We start from the raw sequence: 21447 nt of genomic DNA, 5'->3' as shown, positions 1-21447 counted from the left end.
TTTTTGACCAATGGGCCCTTTTCAGACTGTGATGATGCGTTTTAATGGTCATCAGCATCGTAAATCCTGCTAAGTTTTCTATATATATATATATATATATATATAATTATTATTTTTGGGTTTTTTTGTATGTACATTTATAACACTATACTTAAAAAAAATATATATATATATTACCTTTGCATCAAATTACACAAAAGATAGTTAACGCTGCTGAGTGACAATTAAGGTAACATCCGTTATCAATCTCTCCATTTTTTGGGAAAGTTGTGAAAACACTATTACAGAGTTTTTCTTTTGCTATTTGAGCAAATGGGAACACAAAAAAATATATATTCAGTGTCGTCTCTAATTTACCACTATAGAAGTTTACCCAACTATGACGACTTCCGCTTCTGAGAAATGTGATTTTTTTAAAAATATTGTTCAAACAAAATACTGTTGCTTCAAATCAAATTTCATAATGCTGTGATTATTAAAAACACATCAAAGTGAGTGAGTGAGTCCAGTACACTCTACCAAAGAAGTCATCAAATGCAAGATAAAAACAATATTTTACTGAAAAAAAGGGGCAATAATGTTTGGTTTGGTCACTCTTTAACAAATACTTTTTTTTAAATCCCCAAGGAAAACCAAATGAGAAAAAAGCCTAAAAAGAGCTCATGTCTGTGACACAGATAATCAGACCCATCGAGACATGCACCATCAAATGTGTAGTTACGCTTAATGATCACAGAGAGATTTTGTACTTTATCAGCAGTACACATCAACGGGAGTTTGATTCATACTTCAACTTTATGAAGAAATAATTGAGTTAACACCTTTAGTTTATTAACTTTTTGTGTGACAAAGGAAGTTGATGGAGTCCAATATTCTTGGTGACTGAGAATGGTCTGATTCACAGGGTAATTTCAGAGGGATGAGGATCATTCATTTCTGAGTCAAGCATAGACATATCTGCATAATGAAAGCATTCTATATTCATGTCACTTAGACTTTACATAATGTATTTAAAATAGATAAAAGCAAACGTTTTTCCCTAAATATGATACTTTTATAACATTTATTTTAAATACAACAAGAAATTCAAAACTGTAGTCCAGCATTGATCTGTGGAGTTCCTCGTGTGCCCAACATCGTCATGTCACTTGGAAAGCTGTCAGTCTGTCTACAACTCATTCAGTCAGAAACAGTGATCATTATTATTTTCCTTTTCTGTCAGTATGTTTGGTTTATTACTTGTTCTTGTAAATCATTTATAAAGCACCAAAAATGTAAACCGCAGCTATTGAAAATAAAAAGAGTTCAACATCAACAGCATGGCACACACGCACACACACACACACACACACACACACACACCCTTGCAGGCCCGATTCTCTCTGAATCACATGAAATCAACACATCGATTTATCCTCCCAATGGACACAGGGAGCAGGATTTATACATGAGGACAGAAGTCATAAACATGAGACATTTCAAATCTGACATCCAAATTCAAAACAGTGACTGGATGTCCAAAAGTCCTGTGAGTACATAATGAAACTATTTTCCATACTTTCAATGTATCACCAAATACAGTAATAACTGAATGACAGAGTAATGGCTGTATAAGAGATATCCTAGATGTATCCCTGGAAAAGTGAAAATTGTTGCTTATATCGAAAATACTGTTACTCAAATGCTGTTGTTACAGTAGAAAGATGGTACATCACAAATCCATTGAAAGGAGGCTCTGTGCTTTAAATCTAAACTAAAATACAGACAACTATTGCAGTTTATTTCACATTGCACACAATTAAAAGTGTCAAATACTGAAACCGTTGTAGTAAAAAGCTGTTCGAATACGAATCAATATAATTGATGTTGTAACTTCATTATCACCCTCATAACTTCATTAAAAAAGTTTGCAATAATTGTAGCTGTGGTTACTGAACAATGAAGATCTGTATTTCAAAAAAGAAAAACTTTTCACATCACAGTTCTCAGTTTCACACAGACACTAATCAACATTAGGCAACAGTTTTTCATTCCACTTCCATTTGCTCATAGGATGAAAAATGATATTTTCATCTTAATATACTGAGACTATCATGCTGCACTTTGGAGGATGCTTGTGTTTCTTCTAGTGTACGGGGTGGTGTGTATATTAAAATAAACAAATGAGCATTTTCCAATAGCTATTTGCTCTAACAATTATCTTGCCCACATCATTTTTTATTCCATGGGACACAAAACGAGTTATATTGCAGAATGACCCGGCTGTTCTTTTCTATACAATGAACGTGAATTTTGACAGTCAAAATCTGACAGAAAACATCCTGGCATAAGGACCAGACCAGAATTGATGTTTTTCACTGAAACTTTCCTGCTCTCAGTTAATAAAACAATGAAATTATAAAATGTTAAGGACATTTGACCAAGACGGTCTAGGTCAAAGTTTTTTTGTTTTGTATGATACGAGTGATGTGCCAAATAATTGTATAATATAACTTGGATTGACGAATATCCTAAAACACACATAAGATATTGCCTATGATGAATATATATTTTTGTAATTTTTTTCTGTCTTTTTTTCTCTTTTGCACCTTTAAAAAAAAACATTCTCATCTCATTCCTTTTCAATCTTTTACAATCAGAGCTGGTGATTCCACAACACACAATTTCTTTAGGCCGCTAGAGGCGAGGCACACAGCAGCATATAGCGGTGTAATAGCGGCTTAAGTTCTGTTTCAGTTATGACACAAAGCTATATAACTTGGAAGAGACAGCCTGACAGACACAGTCACCATCATCTGGAAAAACAGCCTGGACATTCTGCTGGCTAACTCGTGTGTTCCACAGAAACAATGACACGTTATGAGCACCATGACAATGACTACATCACCGATTTATCCTTTGGCGTAAACTATCCCTTTACTGATGTTACTGCAATACATTATTTTTGGGTACTGAAATGACAAAATAATCTGATTACAGTATTTGTTTCAATAATACCCTCGCCTTGTGTCTATGCTAATGAAAATAAAACAGCTGGTTTGCCACGGTAAGGCACTCAAAATTTCTGTGACCTAAAAAATCCCTTGATCACATCACTAAATGTTTACCAGAAATGCCAGTACCTGGTACTTCAAAAACTATATATAATAATATCAAATCGTTACCAAATGGCTCTGCTGGTGCTCAAAAATCCAGGAGTCTCCGACACTTAAGTTGTCTTACATAATCAACATTCAAAACAAGCTTATCGATTATTACAATGGAAAAGATTCAATTCAACAAAATAACACAGATTCAATTTCAGAACAGCCGGTTGTTTTTGGATTGTCCTCATCTCCATCAGTGCACCAAAAATATTAACCTTCCATCCGTTTGCCTTCAACATGTTGATACAGCGAATAAAAACTGTTAAGGGGAAATAATAAAAGATTATTTAAAAAAAAAAAAGTCCTGGGCGTTCCACATTTTATAATAAGTTAATTAAAACTGTAACAAAATATCAAATAAGCCTCTGGTCCTTGCGACATATTTGTCCCTCTTTGAATCAGTGTCTGTATTTCTAAGGAAAACGTGTGTTTGAAAAACGTAAGCATAAAGGGAATCCACTGAACTTCCTCTAGGACTGTGGTAGGTGCTGTTTGATGATCTCTCTGGACTGGGGTGGTATTCTGTCCGGGAAGCGCACCTGGAACTCCACTATCAAATCCCCGCGTTGGGATGGATTTTTTGGGAAAGGTAGGCCTTCTCCACGCAGTCTCTTCATTGTGCCTGGTTTGATGATATCATTGCAGGGCAATGTGATGGCTCGGTTTTCAATGGTGGGAATGTTCACTGTGCAGCCACACAAAGCCTATCAAAAAGCAAAAAAGCAAAGTGAAGTCAGTGCGGACAAGAGACGCTGATGGTATTTCAACACTTAAGCACAAACTCTACATGGCGACATAGAGACCTGGTGTAAGATGCCTCTATGATGTTACAGGCACAGAGAGCACATGTAAAGTATAGATATAGTTTATACACATATATTGTATATATAGTGCACTGTGAAAATAAATCTGAAATTTACAGTAAAAACCGGCAGCTGTGGTTGCCAGAACTTTACCATAATAAAAGTTTTAAGTTTGACAAATTTAACTTAAACTTTTAATTTAATATTTGAAAAATATTTATTTTACAACATTATAAATGTATTTACTGTCACTATAAAAAAATTGTTAATTAAAAAAATTAAAGAAAACAAATATTAGCATAATTTTCTGATTATTCAATTAGTTAAAATGAAAACCAAATAAATGAGATAAAATGGTCATTGTTTTCATGTATTTTATCAACAATTATCTACACAATAACTTCATTCACATTTGATTAAAAACTGAGTGTGTGTGTGTGTTATGCTGCAGATGGAGTAGCTGAGTGCACAGAAAGCTAATTCTGGCCACTGCTCTCATTTCACACAGCTAATGAAGCAACTGAAAAATCAGCTGAGGACATGAAATTGTGATTCCCCAATCAGAAGTTGCCAAAAAAAAGAGACTGAAGCAGGATTCCATAGGTCCAGAGGCACAAATGAAACACTTTCAAATTGTTAAAGAGGAAGAATAAAAATAAAAAATAAACTATAAGTAAAATTTACTTAATGAATGCAGATTTTTCAAATTAATTTCACATTTAGAGTTGAGTAAAATCTACTTAACTAATTTATGAAAAATTAACAAAGACACAACTCTGTCTTTTGAATCTCACATTAATAGAGTTACCCGTTCTGCATTCTTCTGTTTTAGGACCTTTTCTGTTTATTATTTATCTTTTACCTATTGGCAGCATTTTTAGGAAATATGATATCCATTTTCATTGTTATGCCGACGACACCCAACTTTACCTGTCTTCTAAACCTTCTTCAAAGTTTCCCTCTTCTGCTCTTGGTGAGTGCTTAAGTGAATTAAAAAATTGGTTTTCAAGTAATTTTCTAAAATTGAACAGCAGTAAAACAGAAATTCTTCTTGTTGGTTCAAAAAATACATTAAGTAAGTCGAATATCTCTTCTGTGGAAATAGATAACTGTTCTGTTCCTCTGTCGAATCAGGTCAAAAGTTTGGGTGTCATTTTTGACACAACTCTGTCTTTTGAATCTCACATTAATAGAGTTACCCGTTCTGCATTCTTCCATATTCGCAATATAAATCGTCTGCGTCCGGTCCTTTCACTCAAGAGTACTGCTACGCTTGTGCATGCTCTTGTAACATCAAGAATAGACTATTGTAATGCTTTGTTTTATGGGCTTCCCTCCAAATCTCTTCATAAATTACAGTTGGTACAAAACGCTGCAGCTCGAGTCATTACCAAAACTTCCACCTTTGAACACATTTCTCCTGTTTTACAGATGTTGCATTGGCTTCCAGTTAAATTCCGTGTGAATTTTAAAATTTTACTTTTAACTTACAAAGCACTTAATAACTTGGCTCCTTCATATCTTCAAGATCTTCTTCATATACATACTCCTTCCCGCACTCTAAGATCTGCTTCTGCACTTTCACTTGTTCTGCCACGCACTCGGACAACTTCTATGGGTTCACGAGCTTTTGGCTATGCTGCTCCCCATTTATGGAACTCTCTTCCAGTAGAAGTTCGCAACAGTTCTAGTCTCTCAGTTTTTTTAAATCTCGTCTTAAAACGTATCTGTTTAGGCAGGCTTTTATGTGATTTAATGTTTTTGCTGTACTGGTTTGATTGTTTAATGTCTTTTTTTATGAATTTTGTAAGGTGTCCTTGAGTGCCATGAAAGGCGCCTCTAAATAAAATGTATTATTAAAGAGGATAAGTACATTTAACTGGGCCAGTTAAGAGTTTGAGTAATTTCCACTTAATCATTTTAAGTTTATCGTGCAATTTTAAGTACATTTTGCTCACTCTCTGTCTGTACATTTTACTCAAACAATATCACACTGAATTAAGCCATGATTTAAAATTGTACGATTTACTTAGAAACATAAAATTAGATGAAATTACTACGCAATATCTACACAATATAATTTAGTTGTCACACACACTGGTTGGACTTAGTTTTCAGTTTGCACCATTGGTTGTTGATTGGATTGTCATCAGTATTTAAGTTCATGTCTTTGACTCTTTAGTTTGTTGGGTATTGTCTATGTTACGTGTGTGTATATACTGTAGCTCTCTCTGTTTTGGATATATGCCTTTGGATTAAATAAAGACTAACTTTTCTCTTCATCTTCGTTTTGATCATCTACAAAGCGCTGTGACAGTAGTACCCACCCGAACCTCAATACTTGGTACACAATAATGGTAACATTTGAGTATGAATATCATTTTGAGTAGAAAATGAACTCCAGATGTCACAAAACAGCAAGTTACTAAACTTAACAACGATAAAACAGTGTAAATACAGCTGGAAAACAGCAAAAAAAAGTGACATTATTAATTGTGCATGCCCCAGTGCATGATGGGAACACCAATATCAGAAAGTTGAGTAGATCTTACTTAATTTTATTACGTTGATATTTACGCTTTGATTTCTACAAACTTGAATTGAGTACTAATATAGAATTTACTTTGTTTCTTTAAATTCTTGCCTGAACTAACTTAATGTAGAAATTACATTTGTTAGTTTTTTTGTAGCATTTACTTCACCACAGGATCATTTTTATCAGTGTACACACAAACCATACTATCACAATAATGTCCTCATTTGTACATTGCTTTGGATAAAAGTGTCTGTTGAATGAATAAAAAATAAATAAATAAAAATCTTAGATACAGAATATTTTGTGACATGATTTATATGTTGAGAATATTTTTGTGTTGCTGGCATTTCATGGTACTTGAGGTGCATTGCATTCATGATGTTAGTGAGATGCTAGTGGCATACTCTGAGCTCTTTCGGAAAGTTATTGCCTAAAATAATAAAAGAATTTATGACTTCACTGGTTCATATAATCCTGCAGTGTGAGAATGTAAACAGATTTGCCACGCTTTATTATTATGGATGGGCTGTAGCTTTAAAAACCCCACTGGACCGTCGGATAAAAGCACAGATATACAGATTTTAGTAAAAATAATAATAATAAATATAGCTGCTAAGACAGTTTACAAATGTAATTGATAGGATTATATGAACAAGATCCTTCTGTATTTATATATTTATGTCAGATTTAGTTCATTTTCATCTTCCAACAGAGCTGAAGTTCCTAAATATCAGGATATTAAAAACGAAATGGATAAAGTCGAGACTTTAAAGATTTAAAGCTTAAATGTATGCAGTGAAAAGCCTACGGTTATTGCATGTGAGTTTATGCTGGAAGAGCATTTCATGAACTTTCTGTGAATACCAAGCACAAACATTGCCAGACAGCTCTGCTTAGCAGCTGCCTCAAGGGACGAGGAAATGTGTTCGCAATGACATCAGCTCCTTCCTACAGACAGCAGTGGTGTGGGCTGGGGGGGATGGGAGAAGGGGGATTCATGGAAAGAAGGGAGTAGCTGATACTCTCACAAAACAGTTGAACATGACAAAGTGCCAGGCATCTCCTTGACTCTGGCTAATGATGATGTTTCCCAAAGATAGTCTTGTTAAAGGAGATTGAAAATGAAACATGTTCTTTTATGGTCTACAGCTAGGTGTGACAAAAAGGTTTGTCACTGACCTGGACATTCGCACCAGTACGAAGTTTGCAGAACATTACCACTAGTGAAAAATATAGGCTACATCTACATTAGCAAATCCACTAAGCAAGGAGATCATTCTATAAGTAGGTCAACGATGACACAGGCAAAAAGTTAGTCAAATGCAACTATTCTCAAAATTCGATTTCAGGCCCTGACAATTTAGTTGGCACTCTCTTTTTAATACCCTAAATGGTTTATCTATTTAGACCTCCAAATGACTGACAACTGTATTGTTCTACTGTGTAAACACAGACATACAGGTTCAGCACGCTGTAAAGGTGCATTCAGTAGTTAGGGTTAGGTCAAAGTTTTACACATTAAGAAATAAATTGTGTTTTTGTGTCATCAATTCTGTAGACTGTACGCATAAATGTTGAAATGACATGACCTGCGGTTTTACTAAACATCAGAGAATCCTCACGCTCATTGGCTTCCACATCTGTATGCTAGTAGCGTAGTGATGCTTGATGATGCGAAGAAAAACAATTAGACAATGTTCTATGTAGACACTTACTATCGAGCTTTATTATCAGCAGCGACAAGGAGAGAATCAGCTCATGTATGGCTGAAGAAGCAGAAAGCTCTGAAGCCAAAAGACAGACGAGGCAAAAAGCGAGCTTAAAAATTAATATGGCATACACAAGGTGGAACGAGTTGACGACAGAGAAAATCCTAGTAGTGATGCCCAAATTGCTTCTATTTTTGTTGGACGGGTAAAATGGAATTAATTATCGCATTGAACGCTCTCTCACTAGTATCAGAGTAAAGAACTACTGAATGCACCTTTAAGACACAATGCTCACATTAACAAACTGATGCAAAATCACATTTAGAGCGGTCTTGAATAATCCAGCATCATCATACAGATATCATCACGTGGCCTTTAGTAATTAGAGTAATTACTAGGTGAATTGGGTATGGAAATTACCAGCAGACAAGGACCTTATAGCTGTCTTGCTCTTGTACAAACCCATGGTCTTTACCAGCAGGCAATTAAAGAAGCTCAGAGCTCAAATTAAAGCAGTGCCTTGGGGTTCCACTAAGAGCCTCTCTAAATGAACATTTAAAAAATGAAGACAATGTGCCTATGAGAACCGTCTCATGAGAACAGATGAAAATTTGTGTGGCGAGTTGCCATCAGTTTGCATGAGATGGTACCAGATGGCAAAACAGTTTGTGATGTTCACTGGCACTTATCAAGTTTCATTCTGGGCATCTAATGAGCAAGACCTTTAAAAGTAAATCAATGCCATCTCAGAAAATAGTACTCATTTAAGACAGACATTGCAAATCTTTTCAGATATTCAAATCTGTGGTTGACATATTACAAAAGCCAAAATGTACGCCGTGGAGCTGGAAATCTAACGGATACATTATTGTTTGAAACAGCTGACAGCTGACTGCCTTGGCTGAGCTGCCAATTAAGAAGTTGTCAAAAGTTAAGTTAACAGAAAAACAAGAAAATATCTTTACCGTTAATGACAGTAGTGCTCTGAAACACTTCACGGTCACTCAAGACTGACATTAAGGCTATTTCTGCTGATGTCACTGTAAAGTATTAACTGACAGTGGTTTTCTAGGTCACTATACTAATAAATATGTGCAGTTACTGTGGTTATTATCCTCAGTGGTTCAGCCCATGAAAATTGCATTACATCTAGGCAACATCAATAGAATATTTTTATTTTTTTATTTTTTTATCTAGAAAAGGGACAGTGTACATTAATCATCATTCGTGAATGTAAATGTACCCAAATTAGCCCGAAGGCTAGTTTTCATCAGTAGTCCCTTTGACATAACAACAATAATAGAACTAGAACTTGTAAACAACTCTGTAAAATACAATTAAACATATTATACAAAAAGACGATATATATATATATATATATATATATATATATATAGCCTATATATATTACACACAATAAAAAAGTAAGATAAAAAAAGACATTGTTGTGAGTTAAATATTACTACTAATTATAATGAAATTATAATTAATAATAATAAAGGAAGCAACATTAATGTTCACATTGTTGATTATGAAGAATCCATTTCTTAAAATTGTTTAGAAACTGTTTAATATAAAATTGTTTAATTCTTAAAATCTGATTAAAAAAAGCATCATGTTCCAGCATTTAATTACTTGGGGCAGAATATTCTGAGGTTCTTATTGGATCCCCTCAGGCTAGCACTGCATCAGTGACTCTGTGAGCTGTCACAAACTACTGAACTTTTATGATGAAAACACAACTACAGTATGCCACGATACAACAGAAATACAAGTCACAAAAATCAAACTTTTCAATTCCAGTTATGATTGTTTTTTATCTGCTTGTTTATTGTGAACAAACTATATTATCAGCAATACTTTTCTGGTTCCAGGTGTGAAAATTAAAAGTTCCGTGTGCAACCCGAAAAACCATGCTTGGCTCAGTCACATGGCAATTTTATATGTGCGGTTCAACTCTTCAAGGCGAGTTCAACTCGCTTTTTCAAAGTAAGGACTCTGCTTTGGCGTATGACACTGCAACATGACATTCCTGTGCTCTCACACTGAAGTGGGAGAGAGTAAATCAGCAATGCCTTTGAGCCATGGAGAGACTCTACAGTCACCAAGCATGATTTTGTTCTATTGAGTCCTATAGCTATGGTAGATCAACACTGGGCATGCTCAGGTACATTTACCCATGTACACATTATAATGTTATACAATAATATTAATATGGAAGGTCACAAATATATGGTAGGCTGTACTATATTGGGAAAAAACTGACATTGCAATATTTAGTTTTCTGCTTTATATATTGCAATATGAAAACAATTTCAATAAATTGGGAAAGAATGGATACTTATAGAATGCAGGGCTGCCAACTCTCAAGCATTCAGAGACTCACGCAACTGACACTGACGGTAGTTCCAAAACTATTGCGAAATGGCGGTGTTTCCATTAACCGATGTTATGCGACTAAAACACCATTCCAAAAATCATGCCGATGGATGTTGGTGGGTTTATGTGTATCCCAGCCACCACACTAGCCATTGTTTTAAATGGAAGGAGATGTAGGCATGTTATCCAAGCATTAATGGCAAGGAAAGACCCTTACACTTGGGAGCAGCAAATATGAGGTGTTTCTCCCTCTCCATCTGCTTCAAGGTCTAGATAAATTGTGGCATTTCTTTGTTTAGAATCCAGTATTCCCGTAATACTTTTGTCTTTTATGAGATTAATGAAGAACTCTGTCTCGTTTTCTGTCCAAACATACCGCGTACATTCATCTACGTCATGTGACCTGTAAATGCGAAAAAACTGTTTCCATTGCAGTTTTGCGAAATATTTATTTTTTCAAATTGCCTGAAAAATCACCTCATCCGAGCGTAAAAACTTTTTTGCGATATATGGGAGTTTTTGCAAAATTGCCAAATATTTATACAAATGAATCGATATTGAATCAAGATTCCGATCAAATCACAAGCTTATGTGACATCTATCTATCTATCTATCTATCTATCTATCTATCTATCTATCGAACTATCAGAGATGCACATATCGTGATGTTGATGCTGAAACAATATTGTGCATCCCTAGTCACAGACATTGCAGGAAAATAAAACTACCAGTGGTTTGCGTTGGGAGAATAATGCAGCCAAATTTAGCAGCTGTGCAGGTTAACAAGGTCAGCACTTATTTTGGAGTGGGGTTTGATACCAAATGAAGCCCATTAATTTACCCTTTAAGTCCATGTTAATGAGGGCACAAAGGCCAAAGAGTGGTCCATTGTGGAGACTGTCGTAAACCTGTCTAATCTAAGTCTGGGTCTGTCTATTCTTGGGCTACAGAAGCCAACTGATAAAACAACCCAGTCTGCTTTGACGGCCAGTAAGGGAATGTCAAGGAATAGTGGGAAAAAGCCCACAGGTGCAAAAAACTGACTGTCAATTAGGGACGCGCAATATTGAATTTCTGGCCAATAACCAATATATCAGTAGCTTTCAATCCACATTTTTTCAATTCCACCTTATGTGCATTTTGGAATATCGCATAAAAAAAACGCTGGATGGAAATGCCAAGATGCACATAAGTTCTAAGAATGCACATAAAATACATGTGCACTCAATTGAGGCAGATAATTTTTTATCCAATGAGAAGACATGCTCGTAAACTACAGTGCAAACACATTACCGAATAAATCCCTCTATGCGCAATGTGTCTGGATAACTGGTCTAACCAGCAGACCAATTTCATTGTACAGCATCCCAAATATTGGTGTGATCTGAAATGCCTGAGCCAAACACTGTCACCAGAATGATTTGGTATAATGACCTCCCAGAAGTGTCTCTCATGTTTGCACTCTCAAACACCAGGTATCCAAATGCATGATGACATGACAGCATTTATTGTGTTTCGTCTGTGGCTCCGAGATAAAAGTCATTTATGGATTTAGGAAAAAAGAGCCACAGTGGCTTCCCCGATAGTAGCAACTTCCATTTCTATTACAGATATTTTGCACCAATGATATTTTGTTAAGTTAAATTCATAACTTTGAAAGGAAACATAGCTAGTGTTTTCCAACCCTGCTCCTTGAGGCACACCAACACTACACATTTTCGAACAATTCCTAATCAAACAACTCATCAGCTCATTAGAAGAGACTCCAATGAATAGGTAAAATAAGGAAGACATCCAAAATGTGTACTGTTGGTTTTCCTCCAGTAACAGGGTTGGGAAACAATGCAAGATATTGTGGGTAAAAATACATGGTGGAAACCAAATTGACTGAAAACTGATTGTCAAAAACATGAAGATTTAAGACCACATACCTCCTTAAGACCAATCTTGGCTGTGTAAATGATATTGGAGCCATCCCTTTTGAAGAGTGGGTGCCCTTTGTCCTTGAGCACAAATGCAATATCAGCAGGAATGTTCTCAGGTGTCTCATCACCCTCTTTGGGGAAGGTGATCTTGGTCCCTTCCTTCCAGCCTCTCTTGATGACAATGTTAAGGATCTTGTCCTCTGTCCTCATTGTCCTTCCATCTGGGTTCAGTCGTCTGCGAGTGATTCGCATCCGCTTGGTACATCCGTGGAAGATCTCTTCTAGAGACACTTTAAGCTCATGTACTACCGGAGGGTCCTGTACTTTCCTCCGGCCGCCATGAAGGGGCTCATTACGATGTCTTCGACCTCCACCATGATGAAAACCGTTGATACCATTGAAGCCAAAGTGGCTGAAGGAACTGAAAGGATCATCATCTCCATCCATTTCAATGTCCTTGTCATGGTCATTATGGTCTGCAAAGCCATTAGTGGTTCCTCGCTGGCGTCCAGAGCCAAAGAATATATCGAAGGGGTTGGAGCCTCCAAAGAAAGAAGCAAAGGTGGCATGTGGATCACCATGGAAGGTGTAGTGATATGTAGTCCCTTGTCCACTAGATGAGCCTGTGCCACCTGTTTTCAAACCTGAATGGAAATACACAGGGGGGGACAATGTATTAGGGTTTTCTGCATTTACTTCCAGTTATTTTAAGTTCTGCCCAATTCCACAGGTGAGCATCTTCTGTGACCGTTTCAAGAAACTCTCTAGCTTTCAGTGATGATATTTCTGATTTAATTATTTTTTAAATGCCTACTGCATACTATATTTAAAGAATTCAAGATTGTATAAATGCAGATTCCTCAATGTAAAGTGTCATTTTTCTCAAAAGAAGCAAGTACATTGACACACAGCCCAGTTGGACCTCTTTACCAATACCAATGTATGTCAATTCCAAAATGATTCTTTGACTCATTCCCTTGACATTACTAAGAGGACAGTCTATTTATTTGCATGACAATTATTTGAAATAGCCAAAAAGTGAAATATGAAAAAATCATATGAAATTTCTATTTGTTTAATTAAACAAAACAAGGAAAATACTGAGTAGGCCACTTCTGAATTTCTGACAGCTCTACACAGACACACTATAATTGGAAACTGAGTTAATTGTATAGTTGTGCTGCATCAAGTACTAGCCCTCTCCATGACGTAGCATGGAATAGAATTTGATTTAGTCTGCAACTGTTTACACATCACCATTTTGAGGTGTAAAGCTCAACAGAGTACCTTCCAAGTCTTTCTTTCTCTCTTTTCTCTCAGTTTGGTTACAAAAAGAACGGATTAAAATTGCTGGGCAAAGAACAGAAATGCTCTCTTAAACAAACAGTCTTCTACATTTCTAGCTGGCTTCAGTTGGTGGCCTGGTTCTGAAAAATGGGCTGAGAAGAACAAGTAGCACAAATCCTGGGGAACTAATGATCCTGTATGAGTGGAAGGCCATAGCACGGTGAATATGTGTTATCTAAGCTCAGGTGTCTGAACTGTGTTATGAGTTATACTGTAAAACAATCCTCTGCACAAAAACAGAAGTATAAAAAGAGCAGGTCGATTACGATCAAACAATAATAAACTTTTCGGACTGTTTTTCAGTTCTGTTAAAAAAACATTCACATCCATGTGTTATGGTGGATGATTGATGGCTTGTAACAAATGCACTCCTTCTAACTACCAGGACACAAGCTGACTTGTCTTGCAACTTCACATCTTAAACTCTATACTTAATGAGGACATCTTATAAAGGAAAGTTTCCATTTCCTTCTTTGCAATTTCAATGAACTCCTCAGGCCAAAACAGCTAATGAGGGGATGGTTATTAAAGTGGGTCATTTGGGAATAACAGATTCGTCTTAAAATACAGATTTAAAAACATAATTTTTCAATGTGTTAATAGAGCCAAGTAAGCTCTCTGCTGCTGCCACAGCCTTTTGAGGGAACCCACTGGCTCTTTTTACAAGCAATATGGAACCACGCCATGGTGCACAGAAAAGAATTATGCAAAGACTCTAAAAACATAAAGGGAGTCCTTGCACAATTCAGGAGTAACTTCAGTGAAGGAGGAATTGGCAAAGGTGTACTACTCAGTGCAACGATGCTTAGTTTGGCATCTAGCCTGGAGTTGGCATAGGTGGGAACATTTGAAATCCTTCTTTGTTTCCACAGACATTTTTCTTATTTTGGAACAGTGCCATGTTTATAGTCCTTGCATTAGTCAGAGAACTTTTCTGCATCATCCTGCAGTGTGAAGGAGTTATTTTGATTGTTGGGAAAAAGCAGAGGTGGTAGAGTTGCACTGACAGTGTATAAAGAACAGTGGTCTATCCACGTGAGCCTCGACAATATCCTTTTAAGGGTTGTCCTATCTGGTATAAACACAGAACTGTGCCTGGGTCCATGAAGTCTTGTTGTAGAATCTGTAATGTTTTCTTAGAAAAGATTATGTTGGAGTACAATGCACTATTTTAGACCACTACTCTGTGTATAGGCCGATAATTTGCGGGCATCAGGTAGCCGCTATGAATATGCTGGGTATTGAAATCGCTTGAGATCAAATTCACAAACACGCGCACTCAATGTATAGGGAGTGGCGGTACTGACCACACATTTTACAAGATAAGATATTTGTCAACTCTTTCCATCTGAACTAAATGTTTTTTATTTCTATAAAAAAGCAAAACGACAGTGGAGGTGGTGCTGTGGTGGCCAAGTAACGTAATCAGTGTACAGCCGAACACCGCGTAATACCATTAACACAGACTACCACAGCAAGCATAAAGGCCCTGATATACTTCAAGCAAAATCGAAGATCGGAACAAAATCAGGTCGAAATTAAGTTTGTTTGGAGTTCCGGAGTGCCGTAGAGCTCGTGCAAACATAACCACGTTGCTATAATTAGATTCTTTTCTAATACTTTATTAAAATGCTTGCTGTTTTCTCAATTTTGTTGTTGTGTATTTTATTGAGAGGAAAGCGCACAGCATATATTTACATATTCATCTAACCGTCACTCTCAGCAATGTGGGTGGCATCAAATGTTTGATAACAGTATACCACTGCTCACGTATTTCGAACTTCGATTTACCCCTAAACGAATTTTAATTTGCACTTAATAATAATAACAATTTGTTACATTTTTATGTAGTGCTTATATAGGGAGGGGGGAATCTACTTAATCACTACCAATGTGCATTATCCACGTGGATGTTGCAACGGCAGCCATATTGCGCCAGAACGCCCAACACACACCAGCTTATTGGTGGAGAGGAGAGAATGATGAAGCCAGTCAGTATATGGGAATGATTAGGAGGCCATGATGGACAGATGCCAATGGGCAAATTTGGCCAGGACGCCGGGGTTACACCCCTTCTATTTTTCGAAGGACATCCAGGGAATTTTTTATCTATTTATTTGTTTTTGACCATAGTCAGGATCTCGGTTTAACGTCTCATCCGAAGGACATTGCTTTTTGACACTATAGTGTCCCCATCAGACCCCCTGCTGGCCTCACGAACACCTCTTAAATAATAATTAATAGGGCTTTTCACACTTGAAATAGTGGGTCATTCTAAACCCTGCAAAAACTGAATCCTAAATTATCTTGTTTCACGATTCACACTAACCTGAGGTTAACAATAAATCCTATGTATTTATAATCCAACGTTTCAAACTGTAAATTCCTAAACCCTGGGTTTACGTTCTTATTTGCATATTTGCAGTGTCAGTGATTGTATGATGAACACAGCAAAAGTAGTTCTAATCATGCTACAAAGCAGGGTTTCATAACCTGGGGGAAAAGTGGTGCTAATACCACTTCTAAATTACAAGTGTGAAACTTTCAACTTAAAGCTGGCTATATAATAGTTATCAAATTGTAAAAAATATAACTATTGTTTCCAGAAAACTGATAATGCCCCAATAATGAGTCATAGAATCTGAAAAGGTACTGAGATGTTTGGCTGTAGTTCTTTTGTATATGGAACCAAACATACTCACCATCCTCGCCATACTGGTCATAGATCACTCTCTTCTTTGGGTCACTCAGAACTTCATAAGCCTCTGCTATCTCCTTAAACTTCTCTTCAGCATTAGGATCCTTGTTTTTGTCTGGATGAAACTTTAGGGCCATCCTCCTGTAGGCTTTTTTGATTTCATCCTCATTAGAGCCTGCAGGTATGCCAAGGATCTTATAGTAATCCTTCCCCATGGCTTTAATTTACAGATAGAGTCCTTCCAGAACCACCCCAAGCTCTCTACAAAACAAAGGTGAAAATAAACAAGGTAACCAATAAAGAAATACAAATGCATTCAAGTTTGTTACTCTGAGAGATTGACCAATGCAGTGCGGTAAAATGCAACAGCCGCTGTTTTCAAACTTATCGGTTTGATTAACGTGTTGTGCCTATGCTGTAATTTTCTTTGCGCGTGAGAGTTGATTAGCATACGGTGACAGTGGCGGGTGCACAAAGTTCATTATTCCCATCGTTTCATTTGAAATTTCCTCCTTCCACTTTTTAATTTGTTTCCCCCTTTAAACTGCTTGGCTGCCATGGTCTATCCACATTTAACTCATTTTTATCGCTGAACTGTTACTGATGGCCCAACTCCAAACATGCATATCTATATGCATTCTAAGGAAGTTTAATCTCTAAGAATTTGTGGCAAAATGTCAAACTGCCGCTGTAAAAAAGCTTGGCTGATGCGATCTCTCTGTTTAAAGGAGCCGTATGTAAGATTGTGGCCAAAACTGGTACTGCAATCACTTTCAAATAACTGTAGAGCGGTGTATCCCCTCCCCCTCCCCCCTGACTCGAGGTTGCCAGATAGGCAGCAGGATCCAGCACGAACGTTTGTAGCTGCAGCTGTGGTAACTAGAGCTGAGCTGGCAACCCGGATGCCGAAACACTACTGACTTCGTGATTGGTAGATAGGTGGAGGGTGGCGCTTCAGTCCAAAACACAACATGACAACATCAACATCAGTTGAGGGCTGCAACTTCACTTTTTAAATGACAATATCCTGGCTGGACTACTGTTGCCAGTGGTATAAGTATTTGAAATGAACATGATTATTTAATGTCTAGTGACATATCAGGGCCATTTTATGATTAATTGAAATACATTTCTTACATACAGCTCCTTTAATGTAATGTGATTGACCTGCAGCAGATATACCAGAATCTCCCTCTATCCTTCAGTCTGTTTTTTAACTCCAACTTTGGAGGGCGGGGAAAAACATTGTGCTTTTGTGAAATAAAGAAAACAAACAGGATGCCACTTTCTGCCAAATTTCGCACAGTTTTTTCTTTATTTTTGTTCATCTGTAGGCCTATTTAAGTGAGATTAGTATTTTAAGTGTGTGAATCCTCATGTTCTGTTGTTTATGCTGCTATTTGCATAAAACAGAACTAAACAAATGTAGGTATTTTAATGGGTCACAGACACTTGTCCATTCGAATTTAATTCTAGTTAAACAATTTTATCAGTTAACGAGCATCGGTTGTATCAAACATTTTAAAACACAAATTGGCCAATTAACTATATATATATATATATATATATATATATATAGTGGCCCTTCATTTTAAGATGGGAAAAATAAAAATAGAATTTAAATGGGAAATTAATCAAACGCAATTAATATCAAACGTACAGTCTTTAAGGTTACTACGGCATTTCAGTCGTGCTGATATGAAGAACAGCAGCACTTCAGCTCGTCGGATATTAGCCTACTTATGCAGAGAGCTTTTGCTGCAATCAGTCAGTGTCCACGATATACATAAAAACACAAGCAGTAGGCTACACACAAATATCGTACAGCAATATTCTACCATCATGTGTTTCATATAGTGGACAAGAGTGTTAGACAGCATAAAAGTACACAGACGTAACATAGGCTATTTGAAAATGAACTGTATCGCGCTAAGAGAAGCCCTTGAACATTTGAGCGTTTCGTTTCGTTTGGGCGGCACTGCAGAAAGAAACAGCTCGAGAAACACTAACAAAGACTTCATGTTCAGCATATTATACATAGCAGTTTAATTTACCCACATAAACACGCATGCGTTTAAAAAGTGTCATGTTGCATTTAGGCTAACGTTATTTGCTTGTTTGGTCTATTTTCCGTTTAACAGAGAAAAAAAAAAAAAAAAACGGTTCTAAAATAGCCTACACACATCCCTAAACCTACCTATATATCTATAACGTTACCCTTCGACAGATCACGAACAATTTCATTAAAGCTCACCAGTTACAATATCTGCAGATTAATGATGCCGGTTTGCCGCATCCGACAGGAAATCCTCATCGCTAAATCAAAACCTCTGAGGTCTCCCGGTATTCCTCTCCGGTATTTAATGATGTCACGCTGACCACCAATGAAAAAATAACGGACGACTGGTGACTGAGTGATATCTCACTGACGTCATTTAGACAAGCCTGACCTCTTTATGTATTTTTCGCATAAAAATAGATGTCGGATTATCCGCGTCTGCACCAGCATACAGCTATATGCTCTGCAGAGTGTGCACACCAGGGGAAATTAGACAACATCCTTAAATTAGACGCAAGCAAAGATGAAATCAATACTGGCTGTGTCTCAAATCCTTCTGAGCTTTCTAAGCAGCAGGCAGCGAGGTTCTGAAACACACGCACTTTCATAAAAGTAAAGACCACCCAAATTCAAAAGCCTGAAGCTGATAACAGTCCTTGAACTGTAATTATGACATATTTACAGTTATTGTATCAGTATTAATCATTACTATTAATTAGGAACCGAAATGGTATTTTAATTCTCGTTGGGCTACTGAAGATGTCAAATTCTCTTCGGCAAGACTAACGTTAAAGTTTTTTAAAACAGACTAACCTTCAAAACCTCACTGTGAAATCTTACAGCAAATGATAACTTATACTGTCAATCAAATTCTTGATATGTGTTTCACTTGTATTTGTGAAGGCATACAGAAATGAAAACAGAGCTTACCGTGTGAAAATATCCTTTAGCTGTCTGCCGGTTAGAGCTGCATGACATTCTGCTCCATTCATCTGACCACGCCCACAATCTGCACAGGCCCCGCCCCGCACACAACCCCTACTGAAATCACTTCAAGCAAGTCCATCTCCAGAATCATCTTCCTCAGTGAAGTGCATAGTTGTAGATATCTGAGAAAGTGTGCTCACAAAGAAGGGAAATTAATGAAATTAGTACAATATATTTGACTAATAGTAGACACACATACAGCTATTTTTCACCAAATAAATTTGTTTCAAATATTACCACATTTTTCTAATGTTTATTCTAAATATTTGTTTTTCTTCTATTTGTATTTAAATGTACAGTAATATGTCTGGAGTGTAAACCTAGAGTAACATTGTGTATTTGACAAATGAGAATTTGATTTTGAGGAAGGTGGAGAGAAAAAGAGCTATATCAAGTATAGTGAGATGATGCAGTATCCAGTGTTTTCTACTGCTTTTATGTCCCTCTCCACCTCCAAGCACGCGCTCCTTACCGCCTTGCATAAACCGCCAAGACTGGTCTTACAAGTTAGTCATCAAATCGTTTTTTTTTTTTTTCTTTTGACTGTTCATAACTTTTTTAAGTCAGTTACATAAAAGTGTAGATTGGTCTAATTTAATACGGAAAATTAAGACTGACTGCCCCTTGACTAAATAGTGGGTCATAGATCTTAAGATGCAACTGGCCCCAGTCTCTATGAATAAGAGTGCTCGAATAAGTGGCCCCAGATCAGGCTTTACATTATAACACAGCAGGGGACGAGACTCTCCACTGATGTAGGTCACTCCACAGTCTAAGGTATTTCTACATTCGGCCTCCTTTGCATACAGGCTCTGTATTCAGGAACGCTATTACATAAGTTAACATCCAAGGCACCCTTGGATTTTCCTCTGTACCTTTTGAACTGTTTAAATCTATTAGCTGCTTCTGAATATTTCTAAAACTATATTTACACTGAAGTCAATCCATGTTACGCAATGCTCTGAGAGTCGGGCATGGATTTGTGCTTTTCGAAGGCATGCAGACAGATATTGCTCATAAAGTGGTTAGAGAGTTTATGCAAACCAAAACAGTTTGGTTACCAACATTCTTCAAAATATCTTCATACAGAAGAAAGAAAGTCATACAGTTATATATATATATGAGGGGTATATATATATATATAATTATTCTGATTATTCTTATTTTTCCCTCAACAAGTAATTTTTTAGGAAACCCAAACTTGTTCTATTAGCGTGCAGATGAGTCATGTATTAAATGCTGCATCATGCTGTATTCCATTTATTAGATTATTTGAGTCAAATGTCATTACAGAATCCCCATGTCTTGATCATTTGTATAAAGGTAGCTGATATCTTTAAATAGACAGAAATGAAGAGCGGCTGAAAGAGGTGGACTGCTGGGAATAAGTGCACCTGAATCATCATCAGAGTATTTGAGTGTGGAGGAGAAATGTAAATGACTGAGTGACTCAGAACCTCCCACAGGCGACAACTTAAGTGCAGTGACTCTGCTATATTACTGATAGTCATTTAACCCCTTACATGCGGTATAAGAAGAAGGCTCTGAGTTGAAGAATTGAAGAATGTAAGTTGCAATGACAGATTTGGACATCACACAGGTGTTGGGAGAACAGTTAAATCCGAACTCTCAATATTCATCCGGAGGAAGTTTGATCGTCATAAGCAGGTTTTCTGTCCCAATCCGTCCAGGGTTCCCCTAAAGGCGCTACTCCATCCAGAAATACCCCCGACGGGCCGACCCACAGCTAGATAAGTGTCTCCATGGCAACCGGCTCTACAGACTGTACCTCCACTGTCCATCCACCTCTTCAGCGCTTCTCTACGTGACTAAACGATTAAATGACTTAATAGACAAA

General features: G+C 36.9%; 1 protein-coding gene across 2 annotated transcripts; it reads right to left on the bottom strand.

Annotated features, from left to right (window-relative positions):
• Positions 1-1412: 1412 nt before the first annotated feature.
• Positions 1413-19608, bottom strand: dnajb5 (DnaJ heat shock protein family (Hsp40) member B5). Of its 2 annotated transcripts, none has more exons than XM_084414475.1 (4): positions 19533-19608; positions 16548-16804; positions 12505-13142; positions 1413-3850 (listed from the first exon to the last, which is right to left on the bottom strand). In XM_084414475.1, exons 2-4 carry the CDS (start codon positions 16756-16758, stop codon positions 3617-3619), a joined length of 1083 nt encoding a protein of 360 aa, XP_084270601.1. In that variant the 5' UTR covers positions 16759-16804; positions 19533-19608; the 3' UTR covers positions 1413-3616. The 2 variants fall into 2 exon arrangements, with proteins under 2 accessions (XP_084270601.1, XP_084270602.1); XM_084414476.1 differs by lacking the exon at positions 19533-19608 and adding an exon at positions 18798-18905 and having other exon boundaries at positions 2585-3850.
• Positions 19609-21447: the final 1839 nt, after the last annotated feature.

Source organism: Rutilus rutilus (assembly GCF_951802725.1).
Source record: "Rutilus rutilus genome assembly, chromosome: 7".
In the NCBI taxonomy this organism is placed as follows: domain Eukaryota; kingdom Metazoa; phylum Chordata; class Actinopteri; order Cypriniformes; family Leuciscidae; genus Rutilus; species Rutilus rutilus.
The sequence above is the reverse complement of the archived record's forward strand: the minus strand, read 5'-3'. Positions and strand labels throughout refer to the sequence as shown.